General features: G+C 43.3%; 1 protein-coding gene across 3 annotated transcripts in view; it reads right to left on the bottom strand.

Annotated features, from left to right (window-relative positions):
- The window catches only part of LOC141129240 (interferon alpha/beta receptor 2-like), a 56,350-nt gene extending 33,388 nt beyond the window's left edge, over window positions 1–22,962 (bottom strand). The window contains exons 1-2 of one of the 3 annotated variants that reach the window (XM_073617142.1): window positions 22,867–22,962; window positions 1,845–1,948 (exon numbers count right to left, since the gene is read on the bottom strand). In XM_073617142.1, coding sequence (XP_073473243.1) covers window positions 1,845–1,893 — 49 coding nt within the window. In that variant the 5' untranslated portion in view covers window positions 1,894–1,948; window positions 22,867–22,962. Of the gene's footprint in view, window positions 1–1,844; window positions 1,949–4,246; window positions 4,393–22,851 lie in introns of those variants that run through there. The other 2 variants (XM_073617143.1, XM_073617144.1) reach the window with 2 other exon arrangements.
- Window positions 22,963–25,024: the final 2,062 nt, after the last annotated feature.

Below are 25,024 nucleotides of genomic sequence, written 5' to 3'. Positions count from 1 at the left end.
AAATAAAAAAAAAGTATATATATATATATATATATATATATATATATATATATATATATATATTCACACACATACATCTATATATATCTATATATCTCTATCTATCATATATATATATATATATAATCACACACACAAAAACAGAAAACCTCCATATATACACAATCCTATACACACAGTTGATCCAGAGGAAGGCAACAAAAACCCAAATATAGCATGATCCAATTTGCTCCAGCAGGGAAAGAAAATTCCTTCCTGCTTCCCCACGAGGCAATCAGATATTCCCTGGATGAACTTTACTTTTCATTGACTGCAAGGTGTTTTTTCACCTTAATGCATAGAATGCATTAAGACAGCCCCTTTAAAAAGTTTAGTATCCAGTTATGTTATGTACATTTAGGAAATAATCCAGGCCTTTTTTAAACACATCAATACTGGGCATTTTCGCCCCCTTCCTTCCCAGGCCAATTTTCAGCTTTCAGCGCTCTGTCATTTTCAATGACAATTGCGCGGTCATGCTACAATGTACCCAAATGAAATTTTTAGCATTTTGTTTCGCACAAATAGAGCTTTCTTTTGGTGGTATTTATTCACGACTCAGTTTTTTTATTTTTTCCGATATAAGCGAAAAGAGCGGAAATTTGGAAAAAAAATAAATTTTTTAAAATTCTATTTTAATAGAAATCCAATAAAATCAAATTTTGTCATAAATTTAAACCAAAATGTATTCTGCTACATTTTGGTTTAAATTTATGACAAAATTTGATTTTATTGGAATCCTGTTAAGTGTATAATAATTGGTTCGTGTGATCAGGGACAGATGTACGCAGATGATCATGTACAGATGTGCGCAGATGATCACGGACATATGTGTGCAGATGATCACGGACATATGTGTGCAGATAATCATTGGGACATGTGATTTTACTGGGACATATGTGGGGGACAGGTGTTTTTACTATGTGGGGACATGTGTTTTGGGGACATTGTGTTCTACACTGTGTTACTATGAAGGTGATCGGTGTGTAAAAAATAGCTCATACACACTGATTATCAGCCGGCTGCAGCGATCCCCTCTCCTCTCCTCACTAAGGACTAATGTGTTAGGAGAGAAGAGCCGATCGCCTAGCAACCGGCTCTCTGTTTACATCACATGGCGGCTGTGATTGGACACGGCCGTCATGTGATCAGGAGGGCCAATCACAGAGCCCTCCTGCCGATCTGAGATGCGCAGTGTCAAGATGACACGAGTGCACCGGGATCGCGCCGCTGCGCGGGCCCGCAAGCGCGGGCCCGCAAGCGCGATCCCCCTTCTTCTGGGGGACGTTCCTGAACGTCCACTCAGAAGGAGAGAGCGCCCACCCAGCCGTACATATGCAGTGGCCGAGTGGGAAGTGGTTAAAACAATCTACTGATCTGGCCAGAACCACCTCTGGAGGGAGTCTATTCCACATCTCTTACTGTGAAGAAACCTTTCCGTATTTGGAGATAAAATCTCTTTTCATCCAGACGTAAAGGGTGCCCCCTTGTCCCCTGACGACATTAAGACCCCTTTCACACTGAGTTTTTCAAGCGCTTTTGTGTTTAAAAAAAAAAAAAGCGCCTGAAAAGCTCACGAAAACCTATTTCCATTAAAATCAATAAATGCTTTCACATTGAGGCAGGGCGGTGAAAAAAACACCCCTCTCCATTGAAATTAATGGAAAGCTCTTCAAAAGCGCTCAAATGTTTTACTGGCAGTTTACAAGCGCCTCAGTGTGGGGCCTTAAGTGAATAACTCTACACAGAGTTCACTGCTGTTAAAGATGTACAATGAGCACTGGCAATGTAAAAGCATTTCCTACCCAGGAAGATCACATGACAGATTAGGAGGAGGGGCGTCAAGCTCGCCATGGCAGCCGCTGGTCACAGCCTCTGAATCATCCTCTTCTGGTGTGTAGGCACAGTCCTGTAGGGAGGGAAAAAAAACGTACACGATTAAAGCTGAACTCCGGCCTTCCCTTCAGCCTCGCACAATTGTACAGGCACCTCTCTGGAACTAAAATTGCTTACTCTGATTTTTTTTGCCCTGTGTGAACTTCTCACAACATGCATTAGAACTTGCAGCAAGTCAGATAGAGCCTTATGTCCTGGCTGGAGGAAAGGCAGCCTGTCTAGGAACGCCCACTCCTCCAGACTGACATCTACCCATCAAGGCATTTTGATATCTGCATAACCCTACAAAGAGACAGCCCACTGCCTACATCAGGGCTAAGGGGTCTTCAGACGAATAGTGAGGCAGGAGGCTGAGATGTTTTCAGGAAGCCATGTACAGCACTCCGCTGGCCCCTCCACCAGTCATGATCTGCCTGCATTGCCTAGAGAAGCACAAAAAGACCCAGTGAAGACATCCCTGGGACAAAAATAAGGTTATGCAATAAAAAAATTTAAAAAATGGAAATATTTAAAATTTCCATTAGCATGTTTATGAAACGGGGAAGGAGAAACCAGAAGGCAAAATATAAGCAGATTAAAAAGGAGAAGTTCACCCTTTGTAACATATTACACCCATATTAAGTTACAAATGTACTGGCCACCCTGCATTCTCCTGATCCCCCCCCATTTTGACAGTGAGCGGGGGATCTTCTCCCCCACTTGCTGTCTCAAGCTAAAAAAAAACGTGGCCATGTGGATCTGCACCCGCCTGGCCGTGTCATCCATTCACAGTGATCTGTGAATGGGAAAACTACCGACAGCCTTTGCGACTCTTGGCTTGTAGTTCTCAACGAACTACCAGGGTGCTGTTGATCGCTCTTGGTAGTTCATCGAGCTTCCTGTCCAAGTAACTGCCTGGCCATATCAGAGGTATGGGCAGACAGATACAGAGTCTGCAGGACCGTGGAATTATAACTGTGATCTGCTGATCGTGGGTGCAATGCTTTACAGATGCTGATTTCATTTTCCAACAGGACTTGGCACCTGCCCAAAGTACCAATACCTGGTTTAATGATCATGGTATCACTGAGTTTCATTGGCCAGAAAACTCGCCTGACCTAAACCCCATAGAGAATTTGTGGGATATTGTCAAGAGGAACATGAGAGACACCAGACAATGCAGAGGAGATGAAAGCCGCCATCAAAGAAACCTGGGCTTCCATAACACCTCAGCAGTGCCACAGGCTGATCGCCTCCATGCCACGCCGCACTGATGCAGTGCAAAAGGAGCCCCGACCAAGTATTGAGTGCATACTATACTGTACATAGATATACCTTTCAGTAAGACAAAACTTCTGTATGAAAAATTCCCTTTTTTTTAAAATTGGTCTTATGTAATATTCAAATTTTCTGAGATACTGAATTTTGGATTTCCACAAGCTGTTAGAGGTGCGCATCTTTACTGACCTCACGATTCGTTTACGATTATCATGTCAACGATTCGATATCACGATACATCACGATTACAACGCTAATGCGCATGGTTTTTATCAAAAAAATTCAAGCAGTCAGGAGAACTCCATTATTTTTTTTTATTCCATCTGTTCTTTAAAAAAAAAAAAAAGGACAACACTCCCTGCATGTAGCAAAGTCTAAACAAAGCAGACAACAAATTAAAGGAGCTCCAGGCTCTCCCCCCAAAATACTAGAGGAGATGGTCAGAGACTGCAGACATGATACAAGAGGTGGTCAGAGACTGCAGACATGATACAAGAGGTGGTCAGAGACTGCAGACATGATACAAGAGGTGGTCAGAGACTGCAGACATGATACAAGAGGTGGTCAGATGCTACAGGAGGTGGTCAGAGACTGTGCACATAGTACAGGAGGTGGTCAGAGACTGCGCACATAGTACAGGAGGTGGTCAGAGACTGCGCACATAGTACAGGAGGTGGTCAGAGACTGCGCACATAGTACAGGAGGTGGTCAGAGACTGCGCACATAGTACAGGAGGTGGTCAGAGACTGCGCACATAGTACAGGAGGTGGTCAGATAACAAATCCATTGAGTCTTTTGGCAACAACTTGGATAGTAAACAGGCCAACATCAGTGCAAAAATAAAAAAAAAGGAAGACGTTCCAATCAGCAAGAAATATACTGCTTGCAGATCAGTAGATGGTTCCAGAGGGGAGAGACGATAGGGAAATCACAGGAAGAAATTAGACAATAAAAGAGTTTGTGCAGCCCCCAAAGTGTTAGGTACACAGTATACACACACTGGATAGGTGCAGCAGGTGGGGGTGGGGGGGATATGCCACTTCTATACACTCACCCGTACATATATCAAGCATGACAGACTGATCTCTCAGCTCCGGAGCACTCCTACCATCCCCCCTCCTCTCCTCGCAGCTTGTTTCCTGAAGCTGATCCCAGGGATGTTAACACTGCAGTGATTTGTGTGTCTCAGTTCCGTGCGGTCTCGGCGCCCGCCCATCTGGGGGATCATCACTGTCCAGAGCTACAAATCCCGAGGAGGGGAAGAGCATGGCTGGGGTCAGCGCTCTGAAGCTACATTGTCCATTGAGGAGGGAACAGCGCCAGGCACAGCCAGCCGGTCAACGGCATGTCATTCCAGCAAAGACACTGCTGTGGGGGGGGGGGGTCTGGAATGACGTCATGCACAATCGATTATGCTGGATACCACATCAATGCCAAATCGGGAAGGGTATAATCGTGATGCATCGATGAGCCGATCATTCTCAACACCTCCACTAGCTGTAAGCCATAATCAAATATGAAAGGAAAGAAATGCTTGAAATATATCGCTTTGTGTGTAACACATCTATATAAGATATACTAGTTTCACTTTTTGAATTGAATTACTGAAATAAATTAACTTTTTGATGATATTCAAATTTTACGAGGTGCGTGTGTGTGTGTGTGTGTGTGTGTGTGTGTGTGTGTATATAAAACCACTGACAGGTAAAGTGAATAACATTGAATATCTTGTCACCCGAAAATGGAGAGGATTTATTAGGCAGCAATTGAGTGGCAACAGAGTCATATGTGGCAAAGGCTCATTGATGCACGTGGGGAATGAAGGCTGGCCCATGTAGTCCGATCCAATAGAAGAGCTACTGTAGCTCAGATTGCTAAAAAGGTAATGCTGCTTCCTATAGAAAGGTGTCAGAACACGCAGAGTGTTTCAGTTTGTTGGGCAAGGGGCTGCATAGCTGCAGACTGGTCAGGGTGCCCATGCTGACCCATGTCCACACCCAAAAGCTTCTACAATGGGCAAAGGAGCATCAGAACTGGACCACGGAGCAAGGGTAGAAGGTGGCCTGACTAGATGAATCAAGTTTTTTTTCTATTCTATATGGATGGCTGGGTGCATGCATGTCGCTTAAGTGGGGACGAGATGGCACCAGTATGCACTATGGGAAGAAGGAGGCAAGCTGGTGGAAGCGTGAAGGATCTGCTGCTGATGGCTTGGAGCAAGATACCAAAGAATACCTTCAGAGGTCTAATGGAGTCCATGCCTCAATGGGTAAGGACAGTTTTGGTGGCAAAAAGGGGACCTACTCAAGATTAGGTGGTTGGTTATAATGTTATGGCTGATTGTCATTTCATGTCATTTACAAGTGCCTTCTCCATCATCAACATCTTGGAGCAAAGAAGTGTTCAATTATTGCTCTGGAGGAGACAAGCCATGCTGTGCAAGGTAGAGGGGGCTTTTGGAGTTGGACGTTGGCTAGGTGTAAAAGGACAGGTTAAAAAAAGTTGGGTATTTTAGTTAAAACTAGTTAAAGAAAGGTCTGCAAGGGGAGTCAATGGGGTTTTTCTATTTTAGGTCTGCAGCGACATGTATAGGATTGATGCTAAAGGGTCCTGATATGTCAATCTATGCCATGGCAAATCCTTTTTCCGAGGGAGGTAGTAGCTGCCAGGCATTCGGGAGGTGAATCTTCTGCATCCTGAGTGCGTTTTTTTTTTTTTTTTTTAACCCAAGGAGGATTCTGTATTGATATACCACAACACAACCTTGAGACAAGGGTTTGGCTTGTGGCTGCGGCATGGTCCCTTTGTTTTCAATATCCGAGTTGGATGCCTGACAAGCTGAGTTTAGGGGGAGGAATCTGCACTGCTGGCTATTGTACTCAAGTAGCTGCAGCAGATCGAAAAACGGTATCCTATAAAACTATGAATGATTGTTTATGAATAATATTATTTTGTGTAGTTGGGATACAAGACAAGTATCATTGAAACTAAGAACTAGTTTAAACCGGTCAATGTTCCTAATAGAGAACTAAATAACACTTTATAAATTAATCTGTTGGGTTTTTTTTTTGGTGCCCATTCAATTTTGGCAAGGCAACAGCATGCTACAGAAGCAGTGACAAAGTCTCCTTGTTTGTCCCCGACCACAGAAACTGCCATCAAGAAACCATTTTCAATTTACTGTCTAGATTCTAGAGTCCTAGACATCAACAAGGGAGAGATCTTTAGTATAATCTAACCTGCCTGCAGGTCCTATTGGAGGTAGGAGCCATCACCAGACAGATTATTGAACTTAAAGCGGAGTTTCACCCAAAAATGGAACTTCCGCTTTAAGGGAGGTGACCCCCTGACACGCCACATTTGGCATGTCATTTTTGTGGGGGGGGGGGGCAGATACCCACCTTTTAGGAGGGTCCCAGCTCCCACTTCCTCCTGGCACACCGCAGCACCGGAAGGGAGATCACCTCTCCCCCCTCCCTCTCAGCAATCATCTGGGACGCGTCACAGGTCCCAGATGATTGCCCGGCCAGCCGGGCGCCCACAGTTACAATGCCGGAGCCACAGAGAGGAGCGGGGCTTCATTCCCCCACATCGCTGGACCCTGGGAAAGTGTCTGATTATTAAAAGTCAGCAGCTGCAGTATTTGTAGCGGCTGACATTTAGTTTATTTTTTTTTTTTTTTTAAGCAGAACTCCGCTTTAAAGAGGAGGTCCAGCCCCCCCCCCCCACATGGAAAATTAAAAGTCAGCTGCTACAAATACTGCAGCTGCTGACTTTTAATATAAGGACATTTACCTGTTCAGGGAGCCTTCGATCTCAGCACCGCAGTCGATCTTTCCAATCGGCTGTTTGGTGCAGCTGCCACCATTCCTGGTAAAGGAACCTGGCACCTTTCGGCTTCACAACCGGTTTCCTACTGCGCATGCGTGAAGCGCGCTGTGCTTTCTAACTGGGGGGGGGGGGGGGGGGAGAGAAGACGGAGATAAGTGGAAGTTCCACTTTTGAGTGGAACTCCGCTTTAAAGAGGAACTCAACTCTGGAAGCTGTGCCAAGAGAGACAAGCAAAATGTAAAAAAAAAAAAAAAAATGCACTAGTCCAACGTATAAAAATTGAAAATTCAAAGTGCTGCTCAAACCATTGGGCACTATATAACTCCTGTATCATAATACAATAAATTCAAAATACTAACCCCAACATCGCCCCCAGCTACATCACCAACCTCATCTGCAGAGAATTGCCCAAATTGTCCTCTTCACTCTTCCCAGGACGCCTTGCTCCTCCCACTCCTGCCAGAACCGCTCCCATCCTCTGGAGCTCCCTAACCCAATATGTCCAGTCAGCTCCAACCTCGGTCCACCTTTAAGCGATCCTTACAAACTTTTTTTTAGGGAAGCTTACTCCACCTCCACCTAAAAATCCATATTTGATGTTAATTCTCCCCAACATACTATATTACTTCAGAACATTACCAACCTCGATACCTAACTCTTTCTACCAAAATCTACAAAAGTATGTTGTCCAAATTCATTTGGCGACGCAAACGCGCAAGATGCCCTCTTACAGACACTATGTAAGCATAGAAGCGTTGGAGGCATAGGGGTCCCTATATTTAAAAGCTACCACATGGACACAATACTAGAACAATTAAAGTCATGGATATCTCCAACGGACTTCACTAGGGCTGAAACAACTAATCGATTAATCGACAACTAATCGATTATAAAATTAATCGATTACTATTTTCATAATCGATTAATCGGCCAGTAACATAAGGGGGTTAAAAAAATAAAATGAGCCCTTTATAGTACAAAAAAAGCAAATAAACGCTACTGTAAATATTACTTTCACTGTTCTACAGTACAAAAATGAACCCCTTACAGTAGCGATTATTTGCTTTTTTTGTACTATAAAGGGCTCATTTTAGTTTCTTTTAACCCCATTATGTTACTAAACGTCTTAGGCCTGGTTCACATCTATGTGTTTTTTGGTACTTTTTGCAGAAACACACTGTAGTTCATTTAACATTCACATCTGTGCTTTTTTTCAGCCACTGCGCATTTGGAAAGGGTCAAGGACTTTTTTTTTTTAACGCAAAATGGTGCTTTTTTGGTTCAATATACTTTAATGGAGAAGCTGCAGAAAAGCATGTAATGCGTTTTTGCAGCAATTTGTATTTTTTAATCTGCCGAACAACAAATTGGCCAAAAAACAGTATTTGTCTTCTAATAGTATATACAGTATATCTCCTCTAATAGTGTATATACAGTATATCTCTTCTGTCTGTTATTCTCAGAGTGGATTCAATATTTTTCTCCCTAACCCTATAGTTGGTTGTTTATATTTACCACTGCATAGAGATATTTAAGAATAAATTGCCTTTTTTTTTTAAACTTTACATATTAACTAAATTATACACCACATTTTTTTTTTTTTAAGATTAACCGATTAATCGATTAATCGAAACAATAATCGGCCAACTAATCGATTATTAAAATAATCGTTAGTTTCAGCCCTAGACTTCACACTGTGGAGTCAATTAGAACAGGCAGGTATCGCCCCAGGCAATTTAAAGTCTTTGCTGCTCATATCCTCATTTGCAGGCTTACATATCCCAATAATTACTGCATCTCTGAAAGGTTGGTCATATCTTCAAAATAGCTGCAAAAAGCCCCGGAAAATTATAATTCACGTACCATTACGAGCATTTACATTTCCACTAGGAAAAGGGATTCAAAAATCGATCTGATTTAATGGAAGGAGGGAAATTAACTACATTAACTTCTAAAAAGGAATATTCCACAAAAATAATTTCTGTTATACGCTAAACTATCTACATGTTATTAAATATGCCATTTCCAACCTAATGATCCCTGAACCACTATGGTCATTTTGGACCGCCAACCCATCAAAAAAACGAAAACAAAAAATGCCATTAAATCAAACTATTGCTGCATAAAATGCATCAACCATTAGGAAACGGCCCAAAAAAATCATTTAAGATGGCACCTAACCCCTTACAACAGTTCCAAATTCTCCAAAGATAGAGACAACACCTGCTGGAAGGAATGTGGACAGGTAGGAACCTTAAAAAAATATGCTATGGTCTTGTCCCAACCTGAGGAGCTTTTGGTATTCCGTTTCCAGGCTCATCTCCACGATAAATGGTATACCCTTTAAAGCCAATGCGGAACAAGCCTTACTCAGCATAGGTATGGAAAAACGACATCCCCACATGAGATATGTCTCCCTAGCTACTCTTTCGGTAGCCTGAACCCCAATTGCTCCGAGTATTTCAGAAGTAAAAAAACAAATAGACATTATATACAGTTTTGAGAGAACTATGGTTCTCATTTAAAAAAGGTACCCAAAACCGTTCCCATGACATGGCAAAAATACAGGACCGAAACCTAAATCTCTGATGTATGCCTCATAAGCTCTAGCCAGAGCACTACCAGTGCACACTTTTTCTTTCTGCTTTTTTTTATCCTTATTGAATGTTCATGAAACTTCCATATACAGTGCCTTGCAAAAGTATTCACCCCCTTGGCTTTTTAACTATTTTGTTATATTACAGCCTTTAGTTCAATGTTTTTTTATCTGAATTATATGTGATGGATCAGAACACAATAGTCTAAGTTGGTCAAGTAAAATTAGAAAAATATATACATAAAACTATTTTTCAGATATAAAAAAAAAAAATGATAATTGGCATGTGCCTATGTATTCACCCCCTTTGTTATGAAGCCCATAAAAAGCTCTGGTGCAACCAATTACCTTCAGAAGTCACATAATTAGTGAAATGAGGTCCACCTGTGTGCAATCTAAGTGTCACATGATCTGTCATTACATATACACACCTTTTTGAAAGGCCCCAGAGGCTGCAACACCTAAGCAAGAGGCACCACTAACCAAATACTGCCATGAAGACCAAGGAACTCTCCAAACAAGTAAGGGACAATGTTGTTGAGAAGTACAAGTCACGGTTAGGTTATGAAAAAAATATTCAAATCTTTGATGATCCCTAGGAGCACCATCAAATCTATCATAACCAAATGGAAAGAACATGGCACAACAGCAAACCTGCCAAGAGACGGCCGCACACCAAAACTCACGGACCGGGCAAGGAGGGCATTAATCAGAGAGGCAGCACAGAGACCCAATATAACCCTGGAGGGGGCCCAGAGCAGAGACTGGAGTATATGTACATCTGTACATAGGATGACAATAAGCCGTACGCTCCATAGAGTTGGGCTTTATGGCAGAGTGGCCAGAAGAAAGCCATTACTTTCAGCAAAAAACAAAATGGAACGTTTTGAGTTTACGAAAAGGCATGTGGGAGACTCCCAAAATGTATGGAGGAAGGTGCTCTGGTCTGATGAGACTAAAATTGCACTTTTTGGCAATCAAAGAAAAAACTATGTCTGGCGCAAACCCAACACATCACATCACCCAAAGAACACCATCCCCACAGTGAAACATGTTGGTGGCAGCATCATGCTGTGGAGATGTTTTTCAGCAGTCGGGACTGGGAAACTGGTCAGAGTTGAGGGAAAGATGGATGGTGCTAAATACAGGGATATTCTTGAGCAAAACCCACTTTGTGTGTGATTTGCGGCTAGGACTGAGGTTCACCTTCCAGCAGGACAATGACCCCAAACACACTGCTAAAGCAACACTTGAGTGGTTTAAGGAGAAACATGTAAATGTGTTGGAACGGCCTAGTCAAAGCCCAGACCTCAATCCAATAGAAAATCTGAGGTCAGACTTAAAGATTGTTTTTCACAAGCGCAAACCATTCTACTTGAAGGAGCTGGAGCAGTTTTGTGACGAGGAATGGGCAAAAATCCCAGTGGTAAGTTGTGGCAAGTTCATAGAGACTTATCCAAAGCGACTTGGAGCTGTGATAGCCGCAAAAGTTGGCTCTACAAAGTATTGACTTTAGGGGGGTGAATAGTTATGCACATTGACTTTTTCTGTTATTTTGTCCTATTTGTTGTTTGCTTCACAATAAATAAAAAAAAAAATCTTCAAAGTTGTGGGCGTGTTCTGTAAATTAAATGATGCAAATCCTCAAACAATCCATGTTAATTCCAGGTTGTGAGGCAACAAAACATGAGAAATGCCAAGGGGGTGAATACTTTTGCAAGACACTGTATAATCAAAAATCAATAACTATCTCTAATGCAATAAGGTCCACACCTTGGGAACAGTTATACTTGTTATTGCAATTGACGAATTTCAGTTGTTATTTCATGTTAATGTTAAATAGTATATTCTTCTCCATGTTGGGGAACGTACTTAAACGCTCTAAGGTGTGTAATGTACTATTTATTTCCATTGTACACTATAAATCCTAATAGTGTTAAAATAGATTCAATAGAGTCAAATATAATAATATCCAAGAAAAAGCCATACTTGAGTCACCTCCACCAGATCATCCACTGCAGCTATTACCTTTTGTACCATCTCCCTTCAAATTGTAAGTTCCATAAGCAGGGCCCTCCTATTCCTACTGTATTGTAATTGTACTGTTCCCCCTTATATTGTAAAGTGTTGTCACTGTATAAACCCTGTATAATAATGATAATAATTATAATGGACACGTCCCCAGTATTGTCTGTGGTCTCCCTTTCCCAGTTACTGTCTTACCATGCTCTGTGTCCCTGAATGGAGGTGGTCATCTTAGTAGAGGCAGAACTTTGCTTCCTTTAACTCGGAGCCTCCAGCAAGAACAGTGAGCCAAAGACCGGAAATTTGGGTTCAGTACCGAACTCTTTGGTTTCGGTGCACCACTACCTACCATTATATCTTCTGCGCTCCTCTCCTTCACACACTTCACCCCATCGTTCCCACTGCACTCCTCTCTTGCACACACTGCCCTTTTCAATCCAACCACTACTAAAAAAAAACACCAACGGGATGGACTCATCTTATCTAGTACCTTCCATCATTTGTACTAAATGTCGTTTTTATCAGATTGTTCTTTAAAAAAAACTCACCTCTTCTTAGCAAGCGGGCTCCAATCTTCAGGGTAGGCATCTGAGGCCCACTCATTGCTCCTTCCAGGATACGGTGCCGCTGGATACCCAGCATGCACCTCCCGATCTAGCGCATGCACACTGCGTGCAAAGCGCGGCTATGGAAATCAAAGTGGAGGCTGCCATTGCCTCCTGGGATTACATAGTAGGTAAGGTTGAATAAAGACAACAGTCCATCCAGTGCAACCTGTGTAGGTGTCTTGTGACACTCATATCCCAGGAGCCAATGGACGGCCGGATATGACATACCTCGCCACGGCAGGGTACAGCAGAAAAGGACCATTATGGTGGACAGATAAGGTAACAGCTTTGAGGGGAAAACACAAAACTAAAAAACTTCAGATGAGTAATGGAAATATCGAACGCGGAGGGGGAAACAAAGAAAGTGGGTGGAACTCCGCTTTAAGCCAGCCATACATGGATTGAAATTTAGCCGGCCGATCCACCTACGAGGATAGTGGTTGTACAGAAAAATCAAACAGTTGACTTCTGTACAACCACCTTGTCGGGCTTTTCTCGATCAGTACTGCCGGCTATAGCCAGCAGCTCTGATCAGTGTGTTCTGATGGTGGGAAAGTCTCCCAGTCAGTGGAACACAAAAGCTTTGTGGGAGCGATTCCCTTAGCCACATCGAGCCCCTTCTCCCCAACGCTCCAGCAGTCTACAACAGTGATTCTCAACCTTGTCCTCAAGTACCCCCATCAGGCCATGTTTGAAGGTTTTCCTACATCTTGCACAGGTGCTTTAAATCACAGTCAATGGCTTGGTATTTTGGACAGCTATTTTATCTAAGAGAAATTCCCAAAACATGTCCTGTCGGGGGTATTTGAGGACAGGGTTGAGAACCACTGGTCTAGGTTCCTGACACCATCAACACTAAAAGCATAGTCCGTAGCCCTGCACTGGACGTGATGATGCCGTAGGACAGTCATCCACCAGAGCATGGAGGAGCGCCATCTGACAGAGGTTTTTCCTCCTCCCTATATAAACAAGCTATTAATGCTTGCACTCCCACTGCAAGGGGTACTTTTACATTTTCCAGGTGCTGGGCTTTAAGTTTTTCATGGGGAAGGGTTAAAGGGAAAAGGTTAAAATCACTGTCAGTTTTTATTTTGCTTCTGCGTCTCACTGTGGAGATTTCCCTTTAAGTGGTTGTAAACCCTTTTGTGTGATATTTACCTATAGGTAAGCCTAGAATAAGGCTTACCTATAGGTAGTGGAAACATCTCCTAAATGTGCACCGTTTAGGAGATACATTTCATTTGTAGTGTGCCGATGTCGTCTTTGGCGCATGTGCTATGAAGAAACGGACCACTGTGTGCTGTGACTGAAGACTCCCGCGCGTGCGTGGGAGTGACGTCACGCGGCTCCGGCCAGTCACAGAGCCCGAGTCCATGGCCCCGGACGGAAGAGGGTCGAAGATGGACGCGGCCTGCACAAGGGGCAGCGTGGGCTTCGTTTGCAGGTAAGTGTTATATACTGGGCTAGTATGCGATGCATACTAGCCCATTATGCTTTTCAATTTGCAGGCCTTGCGGGGAGCAAAAGAGGAAGTAAACCCCATCGGGGTTTACTTCCTCTCACTTTTTTGTTCTAGAGTTGCAACAGAAAGTGAAAAAGTTTTCCAAAGTGAGGGAAATCCCCTTGATGTCTCCATTGGAAGGTTCCCCCTCAGGTTATGTTCCAGTGGCAACCGTACAATGTTGGTTTATCCATCATTTTGCGATTTAGAAACAATTAGTCAACAAGGAAAAAGTAAAAGCGAATGTCCCCCAAAAGAAGAAAAATCTGACACAGGGCTCTAACCCCTCACTCTGACCAAAAATGTTTGGTCTGGGAATTCTCTTGCCGACCCACTTAGAGTAGTTATATATACGTTGCGGTGTACTTCCTGGCTTGGTGGCGCGCATGCACTCACCCCCTGCTGTTTGTCAGCAGATTTCAGCCAATAATGCTGACATGCTTTATAATTGCGTACGCCCGTGGAACGGCACCAAACTACGGTACCTAAAGATCTCTATTAGTGACGCTTTAAAAGCCTTAAGACTGTATTCACACTTCAGCGTTTTGAATCGCAGGCAGATTTTGCTGCGATACTGCGTGCGATTTCAAACCTCCGAAGTATGACTGACAAATCGCGGGATGCACATTTGAGATGCCATTCCTTTGAATGGTACCCAAAATCTTGGTGCAGTTCTGCCGTGATGAATCGTGCTGCACCTTTGTGAAGCTTGTCACCCAAAAAAAAAGTTCAAAAGCTACATGCTTCACGCGATGAGGGTTGCCGCAATTTATTACGCGACAATTGCGGCAGAACCACACCGCGATTTTAGGTGTCATTTAAATGAATGGCATCCTAAAATGTGCGTCCCGCGATTTGTCATTCACACATCGGCGCTTTGAAATTGTGGCCAGAATTGCGGTGAATCTGCCTGCGATTCAAAACGTTAAAGCGTGAATACAGTCTTACAGGTTACCAGTTTAGAGTTACACAGGAGGTCTGAAGCTAAAATGACTGCTCTTGCTCTAAACGTTTATAGCAATCACCTTTTATTAATGCGTGCGGGACGTAGGTAGGCGTAGGGCTGGGAGATTTTCTAAATAAAAAAAAAAAAAAAAAACTCGATTCGAATCGAGTTTTTTTTTTTCCACCGCAGCTTCGGCCTAGTCCGCGGCGTCTGGCCTCGCGGCTAGGCCGAAGCCGCGGACTCGCCTAAAAACTCCTGCCCGCAGCTCCTCAGGACCGGCGCGGTGAAAAAAAAAAAAAAAAAATCTAAAAAAAAAAAATCGATTTGCTTAAATTTTAAATCGATTTGACCTCTCAACTTGATTCAAGATTTAAATCGATTTTTTCCCCAGCCCTAGGTAGGAGGCGTTTGGGTTTATGCGCAAGCATGGGGGGGGGGGCTGTGGCAGGTCTTCTTTACTGCAAGATCTGGGGTCTATTACACCCCAAATCTCTCTCTGAAGGTGCATGTGATCAGCATAGGGCCAGTCGGCACTGTCCAGACAGAGGGTCAGGAGTCGTGCCGCCTCATATGACAGTCAAAAGGAAAAGGAAAACTCCTCCTACAAGCTTTTACCTAGTGCTCAGCCGGACACGGTTATGCCTCTTGCACACTGCAGCTTTTTTTTTTTTTTTTTTTAACTGAGCTAAAATACAGCCCATTAATTGCAACGTGCCTATGCACACAGGCGCGTAAACAAGTACTGTGCATTCTTCACTAAAAAAAAAAATGTAAAAAAAAAGTCAGCTTTTTTTGGTCATTTATGCCTCATGTGCGCAAAATGCTCATTTACATATTGTGCAGAATAAGAACGCGATAATACGTTTTTGTGCACTTGCGCGAAAATGCGCGAGTGCCCGCAAAATTGCGCAAACGCATATACGCGAAAATGCGCATAAACAGCGCATAAACACATACAAAAAGATTAAAAAAAAAAAAGTCTGAAAAAGTAGATGCTCAAAAAGGAATATAATGTGCAAGTCGGAATTTGACAGAAAAAGTCCGATGACGGAGGAGGTAGCAAGAGACTTAGATGCACCAATCTCAATAGAAGAATTTAAAAAAGCAATAAACCTTCTAAAAGTAGGGAAAGCCCCGGGCCCAGATGGGTATACTTTGACGTACTATAAATTTTTTGCTGAGAAATTGGCTCCGAGGTTTACAGCGGCTTTTAACTCCCTACGGGAAGGGCGGAAGATACCTAGAGAAACCTTGATGGCACACATAGCAGTAATTCCGAAGGAAGGAAAGGATCCATCTCAATGCTCTAGCTACCGGCCAATTGCGTTACTGAACGTGGACTTAAAAATGTTCTCTAAAATCCTGGCGTTAAGATTAGAAGAACATATCCCGGCACTAATTCATCCAGACCAGGTGGGATTTACGGCAGGAAGGGAAGGTAGGGAAAACACGCAAAGAGTAATAAATGCAATATATACTGCACAGAGCAGACAGGAACCCCTCGTACTGTTCTCAGCGGACGCAGAAAAAGCTTTCGATAGGGTTGATTGGATTTTTCTCAAAACAACCTTACAACATATCGGACTGGGTGAAGGAATGTTGAGCTGGTTCTCAAACCTTTACTCAATTCCAAGCGCAAGGGTTAAGGTTAATGATAGGCTATCGGACCCCTTTGAGATACAAAATGGAACGCGGCAGGGGTGTCCTCTCTCACCAATTATTTTCATTCTCACACTGGAACCTTTCCTAAGGAAAATACGTGCTGATTGTAATATCAGGGGTATTAAGACGGAGAGAGAGGAACACAAATTAGCAGCATATGCTGATGATTTGATCTTCTTCATAACCTCTCCAACTATATCCCTCCCTTCCCTTCTAAGCGAGTTAAACAAGTACGGGGAGTTAACAAACTATAAGGTAAACTATACTAAGTCCGAAGCTATGGGGTTGGAGATGGATACAACTGAAATATATCGGATAAAAGCACAATTTAATTTTAGGTGGACAGATTCCCACATAAGTTATCTGGGGATTAAAATCCCAAAGAAGCTTAGTAGAATGTTTGAACTAAACTATGCCCCGCTGTCAAGACAAATTAAACAAGACTTTAGAAAATGGGATAGGGATATCTTCACCTGGTTTGGAAGGACAAACATTATAAAGATGAATGTGATGCCCAGAATTCTCTATCTGTTTCAAACTTTACCAATAAAGATCCCATCAAACTTTCTAAAGGACCTTAGATCAGGGTTTTTAAGGTTTATATGGGCAGGCAAACCAGCAAGGGTAAGGAGAAATATCCTAGTACTCCCAAAAGGGAAAGGAGGTATTGGTCTCCCAGACCCAGTACTTTACTGGGAAGCCCTCCAACTAGCGAGAGTGGTGGAATGGTGCGCCTCAGTAAGGAAACCGCACATACAGTTAGAGCAGGCGACGTCTAAAATTCCACTGGAAGGATTAGCATGGATTAAAAAATCAGAATTGCCCACCATAGTGAAAAAACACCCGTTAACAGGGGCAACTATTTGCTCCATCTACATGATCTTCAAAAAAACAGATCTTTCACCAATTCCGAGTCCAATGACCCCGGTATTGGGTACCCCAGACTTCTTACCAGGTTTGATCGATCGGAGGTACGAAGTAATAAAACACAAAGGGAAAAATAGGCTGATAGACTTTTCCAGGGACTGCCGCCTGATGACAAGATGCGAGATAGAGGGAGAGGTGACAGAAGACTTGGATTATTTTAGGGCTATGCAGTTAGGAGCGTATATCCGTTCAAAAAATAAAAAATTTTCAGTAATACGGGAACTGACTAGATTTGAACGGATCTGTCTAAATGGTGAAAACATCAGGCATTCCTTATCATATTTCTATGAAATATTAACAAGCCTGGAAGTGCCACAGGAGTTCAACTTTATGCAAGCCTGGGAGAGAGAGTTAGGAGTAATGTTTACTCAAAAGCAGAAGACGAAAATATTAAAATCAGTACATAAAACATCAATTGCCAGCAGATATCAAGAGGGAGGATATAAAATCCTTACCAGATGGTATAGAACACCAGCAGCTCTTCAAAAAATTTATCCACAAGTATCAGATAGATGCTGGCGCTGTAAGAGGGGGGTGGGAACAATGACACATATATTCTGGGAATATGAGGATATTAAGGGCTTCTGGGAAACAGTTGAGGAAACGATTAAGGACATTACAGGTGTGTCTCTTGGGTGTAACCCGGTTGCATTTCTATTAAATGATGTTCCCCTATCGGTGGAAAAATATAGGAAGTCCCTGCTTAAACACCTTCTCACCGCCGCAAGGGCGTGTATCCCGGCTCTGTGGAAGAGTACAGTCCCCCCGACTAAATTCCAGTGGTGGGCTAGAATCACAGAAATTCAACAAATGGAAAACTTGACGATGATGCTGAAAGAACAAGATGAGAAATATCGGATGATTTGGTCTCCCCTAGTAGAGTATAGAATTAGAGAACAGGAGAAGGGGGACAGATAAGATCAAATGGACCTGAGGAGAGGGGCTCCCCCCTCCCCCCCCTTTTGGGGGGGTGGGGTAAATAATTTTTTTTTTTTTTTTTTTTTTTTTTCTTCCCTTGTACTGGTGGGGTGGGGGGGGGGGTAATGGGGTTAAGGGAAATGAAAAAGGGGGAATTATATGCTTGCCCTAGGAATAGAAGAGACTCAGAACCAATTGGTAAGAAAATGAGTGAAAAAGCTATATTATGATAGAAAGAATATGTATATGCTGATATGATGTTTAAAAGAATATGTTCCATGTGGCATGTGATATATGACTGGCAGAAAATAAAGAATTTATAAAAAAAAGAAAAAGTCCGATGGGAGCTTTTCATCGTATATTCCGACCGTGTGTATGCCCCATCGGACTTTTTCCGTTGAAAATTCGATAGTCTTAGATAGAGAACACGTTCTATATTTTTCCGACGGAAAAAACACTCGTCTGTATGCTGTTCCGAAGCACCAAAAACGACGCATGCTCTGAAGCAAGTACGAGACGGAAGCGCTCGGTCTGGTAAAACTAGCGTTCGCAATGGAGATAGCACATTCCTCACGCTGCAAATTCTGTGATCTTTTAATGCAGCGCATTTTTTTGTTCTTTATAATGCTAGAAGAATGAAGTTTGTTTTGCTGCTCATATTCACACAGAGTTCTCACAAACGTATTTCTTTATTATTTCTCGCGATCTCATGAATAATCTTTTATTTTTTTTTAAAGCCAGATCTCCATAATAATGTTTAGAATTATTTTTTATAGTCATTTTTTTATTTTTTTTATTTCATCAAGATCTCCTTTTGTTGGATTATTGAAAAATTATTTTCTAGTGATCTCAATTTATTTATTTTGTGTGTCAAGTTACCACAACAACATTATTATCTTGTATTTTTTACCACAAGCACAAACTGAACAGCAGTAAAACTGTTTGGAAAGCACGAGTCTAAAAAGTGCGAAACTTCTACTAACACGAGATTAGGAGGAGCCCAAAGGGTGGCGCAGTGGCTATTGAACTTCTTTTTTATAGTGCCGTTGTACGTGTTGTACGTCACCGCGTTCTTGACGGTCGGAATTTGGCGTGACAGTGTGTATGCAAGACAGCTTGAGTGGAATTCCATCGGAAAAACCTTCAGAGTTTATTCCGATGGGAAAACCGGTCGTGTGTACAGGGCATTAGAAGTTACAGGACTGCTATATACTGATGAGAAAAGGTATTAAGCAGTTTATATTTACTAAAATAATTGAATTTCCATGTTCTGTGTACTGTGGAGGACCAGATATAGTGAATGCAGGGTCCTGGGTTTAGCATCATCTCCCACAGTCCTCTGTGTAAAGAGTTACAAAATAACAGAACACTGTCCTTCTAAATAAGAAACATCTGCTTTGTAAAAATACAATCATGTACTTTGGCAACTAAAACAAGAAACAAAAAGCAGAACGGGAACTTCCCATATGAGACAACAAAGTAGATGGAAAGTCTACAGCTACGGCTCCAAAACTCATAGCCCCGGCCCAATACTATTACTGTGTTCTGTGGATGCTGGATTCATACTGTTGTGTTATGTAAGTGTGCGTTATTTGCTTTGCATGGCAATGCAGTACCTTGCTTTGTTGTGTTCTGCTAAGAATAGTGCATGCTCCTTTTTTGGTGCCTTAGGATGCCCAATCAAATGAAACGGCTGCCTTAACCACTTAAGGACCGAGCCTCTTTATGAGATTTATGACATTTATTTATGAGCTTCTTTATGAGATTTGTTGTTTATAAGTTAAAAACAAGTTATTGTTTTTTTGCTAGAAAATTACTTAAAACCCCCAAACATTATACATTTTTTTTTTCTAACACCCTAGAGCATGGATATGCAATTAGTGGACCAGCTGTTGCAGAACTACAAGTCCCATCATGCCTCTGGGTGTCAGGCTTGTGGCTGTCAGGGTCTCGCTATGCCTCATGGGACTTGTAGTTCTGCAACAGCTGGAGGTCCGCTAATTGCATATCCCTGCCCTAGAGAATAAAATGGCGGTCGTTGCAATACTTTCTGTCACACCCTATTTGCGCAGCGGTCTTACAAACGCACTTTTATTTTTGGGAAAAAATACACTTTTTAGAATTAAAAAAATAAGAGAACAGTAAAGTTAGCCCAATTTTTTTTTTTTTAATATTGTGAAAGATAATGTTACGCCGAGTAAATTGATACCCAACATGTCACGCTTCAAAATTGCGCCCGCTTGTGGAATGGCGACAAACTTTTACCCTTAAAAATCTCCATAGGCGACGTTTAAAAATAATTCTATACGTTGCATGTTTTGGGCTACAGAGGAGGTCTAGGGCTAGCGATTGCGGCGATACCTCACACGTGTGGTTTGAACACCATTTTCATATGCAGGCGCTACTCACGTATGCGTTCGCTTCTGCGCACGAACTCGGCGGGATGGGGAGCATTTAAAAAAATTAATTTTTTTTTATTTTACCTTTTTCATTTTGACACTGTTTTTTTTTTTTTTTAAATTGTGTCACTTTTATTCTTATTACAAGGACTGTAAATATCCCTTGTAATAGAAAAAAAAAAGCATGACAGGACCTCTTAAAAATATTTTTACTTTTATGTCACCTGTGCCTAAAGCTAGCCATAACATGGCTTTTTTTTTTTTTTTTTTTTTTCCGATCAGCCTCCAGAGCTGATTGAAAAAAAAAAAAACCACAAAGGTGTTATTGTATTCTGACAGTGGGGACCCCGCCCCCAGACATTGGGTGGGAAAGGTCCACACTAGGGTTTCACCAATACCAATTTTTTTTTTTTTTTTAATGGCAAGTACTCACCGATACCTTTGCAGTGCGTTTTGAGCCCATATAAAATGAATGAACGCAAATCGCACTGCAAAGAATCACATGAGATTCAAACAGCAGTGCAATGCGATTCCTGTCCGAATCACATGCGGTTTCCCCCACTGCTCCTGTACGAAGCCTGGGGTTACACAGGAGCGGTTGGGGGGGACCACATGCGATTCGGACAGGCATCACACCTCCTCCCTTGTGCAAATCGCATGCGATTCTTTGCAGTGCGATTTGAGCACATTCATTTTGTATGGGCTAAAAATCACACTACAAAAAGGTATCGGTGAGTACTCGCCAAAAAAAAAAAAAAAAAAAAAATGGTGCAACCCTAGCGTGAACCTAGACTTTAGTGGACCTTCCCGACCCAATGTCATGGGGGGTGGTCCCTGTTGTCAGAATACAATAACACAGCGGGGAGAATTCCTCCACCCACTTTGTGATTTTTTTTCTCATCGTTAAAAAAAAAAAAAAAAGGAAGACGAAGGAAGGAAGGGGAAAGAAATCCATGTATGGCTAGTAAGGATGAGCTCCGGTGTGTTCGCACAGCCCATGTGCAGAGCCCACCAGAAAGTCGGCACTGCGCTGATCACAGGCAGTGAGACATTGCAGCCGCGCATCGGGACAGAGATCGGGAAATGTCTCACTGCCTGTGATTAGCGCAGCCCCGACTTCCTGGCGGGCTCTGCACGTGGGCTGTGCGAACACGCCGGAGCTCATCCCTAATGGCTAGCTTTAAGTACTGGTGACATAGCCCCGCCCCCCCATCACAGATGAATCGTGGGAAGGCTACGTCACCAGCCTCTTTCAGGGAGATCTTCTTTTTAAAGTATAAAAGGTATCGGAGCATTTGCACGAGTACTTGTGCAAACGCGCAGTATTGGTATCGGTGCAAACCTACATGCGTTCACACGTCACTTGCAGGGCATTTTCATTTTAATGGGGTGCCTTACCTGGGAGAATCATGGGGAAAGAAGCCTCCCAACCTTTTTTTTTACCATGGCACCGCACCATGCAGTTTTGCGCAAGACTAATAGTCTTCTAAAGGAACAGCGCGCTTCTGGAGCGCACACAATTCTGCTGCATTCCCGGCACCCGTAATGCCAACCAAGCCAGAGGATCAGCATGACAGACAGGAAGCCTATAACAGACCAGACATCCCCGCTGTCATTATATGGGGTCCCCACACTTCCTGATAGGATCTATGTTATGAGGCAATGGGGGGGGGGGCAGGAAGACTGCAAGGGGGCCACAAACTATGAGGAGGTCATAGATAGAGGCAACTCACCAACACTTCACCTCAACCTCAGGGTGGTCAGCACTGACTGCACCAGGGATAGGTGATGGTGGCAGGCAGGAGGGTAGAAAGATAGAACACCCAGCATACATAGAATATAATATAGAACACCCAGCATACATAGAATATATATATATATATATATATATATATATATATATATATATATATATATATATATATATATATAAAATATTCTAAATAACATTGCGCCAACTAAATGTGAAAAGCAGCCAACATAACAAAATAGACCAATTGCGAAGAGTAAAATTAGCGACACATTGTTATATATATATATATATATATATATATATATATATATATATATAGCGAGAGAGAGAGAGAGAGAAACACCCAGCATACATAGAATATACATATATATATATATATATATATATATATATATAAAAAACACCCAGCATACATAGTATATATATCACCCAGCATACATAGAATATAAATATAGAACACCCAGCAGTCATAGAACATATTTATAGAACATACACAGAAGCACATCACCTGCATCACCTCCTTCCTCCTCCTCCAGCTCCTATCTGTGTCATTTCCTGGAAGCAACACTCTTGCTCCGTGTCCCCGCCTCTCCCCTCCAGCAACAAGCCACCCAGTTCTCTGATTGGCGGAACACCCATGAATGACAAGCAAAGGGGAGGGAGTGCGATCACGTGCTTGTAGATCTCTTTCCCTTCCTCATGAGTCTGGGGCGGGTCACGTGGTTTCGCTTCTGTTTCCTCACACTCTGGGCTCTGCTCCAGAATGATAAGGGGGTGACCGTTTGTCACCCCCCCCCCCCACACCTTATAATAACAATGAATGACGAGTACCTGTGCTTTAGCTTACAATATTAAAAGCCTAATAAAAGCTGGTCTCCTACATCTCATAATAACTCGAAACAACCTGAAAATACAGGTATTAGAAATATTTAGAATGTGACACATCACTTTAGAGAATGTCATCAGGGCGATCGTTCCTCATTTCGCTTCAGATGAATAGAACGTTTGTCTCACTCGCCCAGAGGAGGTGACAGGGAGAGAATCATGGTGAATTTTTAGATTAAAAACTAGATCACCTCAGGGGGTTAAATCTGAGGTGGGATCTGGACTTGCACTAAGGCTATTTTCACACCAAGGCGGTGGGGGCGTCGGCGGCACTTTACCGTTGTTTTTGCAGAGGTTTTGGGCCGCTAGCGGGGCGCTTTTAACTAGGATTGCCACCTGTCCGGTTTTGACCCGGACAGTACGGGTTTAGGAGGCTGTGCCCGGGTCTACCTCCTCTGCCTCACACCGGGACACCATTTTCAGCTGACAGGGGGTACCATGGGGCCTCCTTTTATGAGCCCCAGCACGCGGGGGGGGGGGGGCAATTACAGAGCAATCAAAACATAAGGGAGAGAGAGAGGCGACAGGCAGCTGCTGGTGCGGAAGATTTTAATAAAATAAATGCTTAAAATCGGAGAATGGGACAGCCGACTTCACAGATTGCCACCCCCTCCTCTGTATTTGCACCCCCCTCCTCTGTATTTGCCACCCCCTCCTCTGTATTTGCACCCCCTCCTCTGTATTTGCCACCCTCTCCTCTGTATTTGCACCCCCCTCCTCTGTATTTGCACCCCCCTCCTCTGTATTTGCACCCCCCTCCTCTGTATTTGCCACCCCCTCCTCTGTATTGGCCCACCTCCTCTGTATTTGCCACCCCCTCCTCTGTATTTGCACCCCCTCCTCTGTATTTGCCACCCCCTCCTCTGTATTTGCACCCCCCTCCTCTGTATTTGCCACCCCCTCCTCTGTATTTGCACCCCCCTCCTCTGTATTTGCACCCCCCTCCTCTGTATTTGCCACCCCCTCCTCTGTATTTGCACCCCCCTCCTCTGTATTTGCACCCCCTCCTCTGTATTTGCCACCCCCTCCTCTGTAATTGCAACCCTCTCCTCTGTATTTGCACCCCCCTCCTCTGTATTTGCAACCCTCTCCTCTGTATTTGCACCCCCCTCCTCTGTATTTGCACCCCCCTCCTCTGTATTTGCCACCCCCTCCTCTGTATTTGCAACCCTCTCCTCTGTATTTGCACCCCCCTCCTCTGTATTTGCACCCCCCTCCTCTGTATTTGCACCCCCCCTACTCTAATTGCCCCCTATCTCTGTAATTACCCCCTCCTCTGTATTTGGACCCCCTCCTCTGTATTTAAACCCCCCTCCTCTTATTTGAACCCCCCCTCTGTATTTGCACCCCCCTACTCTAATTGCCCCCTATCTCTGTAATTACCCCCCTCCTCTGTATTTGGACCCCCTCCTCTGTATTTGAACCCCCCTCCTCTTTATTTGAACCCCCCCTCCTCTGTATTTGCACCCCCTCCTCTGTATTTTCACCCCCCCTCCTCTGTATTTGCACCCCCCCTCCTCTGTATTTGCACCCCCTCCTCTGTATTTGCACCCCCCCTCCTCTGTATTTGCACCCCCTCTTCTAATTGCCCCCCCGAATCTCTGTAATTGTCCCCCTTCCTCTGTAATTGCCCCCCCACGCCCGCCGCTCCGAACACCCCTGCTTTCCAGGCCCCCCTTTGTGCTGGGGCCCCGTGATACCCCTGTCGGCTGTCATGGAGGTATTGGAGGGAGGAGGATTTGTGCTGATAGGGGAAGAAGATTTTGTAATAGGAGGGAATG

The sequence above is a fragment of the Aquarana catesbeiana genome, linkage group LG02 (genome assembly GCF_042186555.1).
Source record: "Aquarana catesbeiana isolate 2022-GZ linkage group LG02, ASM4218655v1, whole genome shotgun sequence".
NCBI lineage: Eukaryota > Metazoa > Chordata > Amphibia > Anura > Ranidae > Aquarana > Aquarana catesbeiana.
The sequence above is the reverse complement of the archived record's forward strand: the minus strand, read 5'-3'. Positions and strand labels throughout refer to the sequence as shown.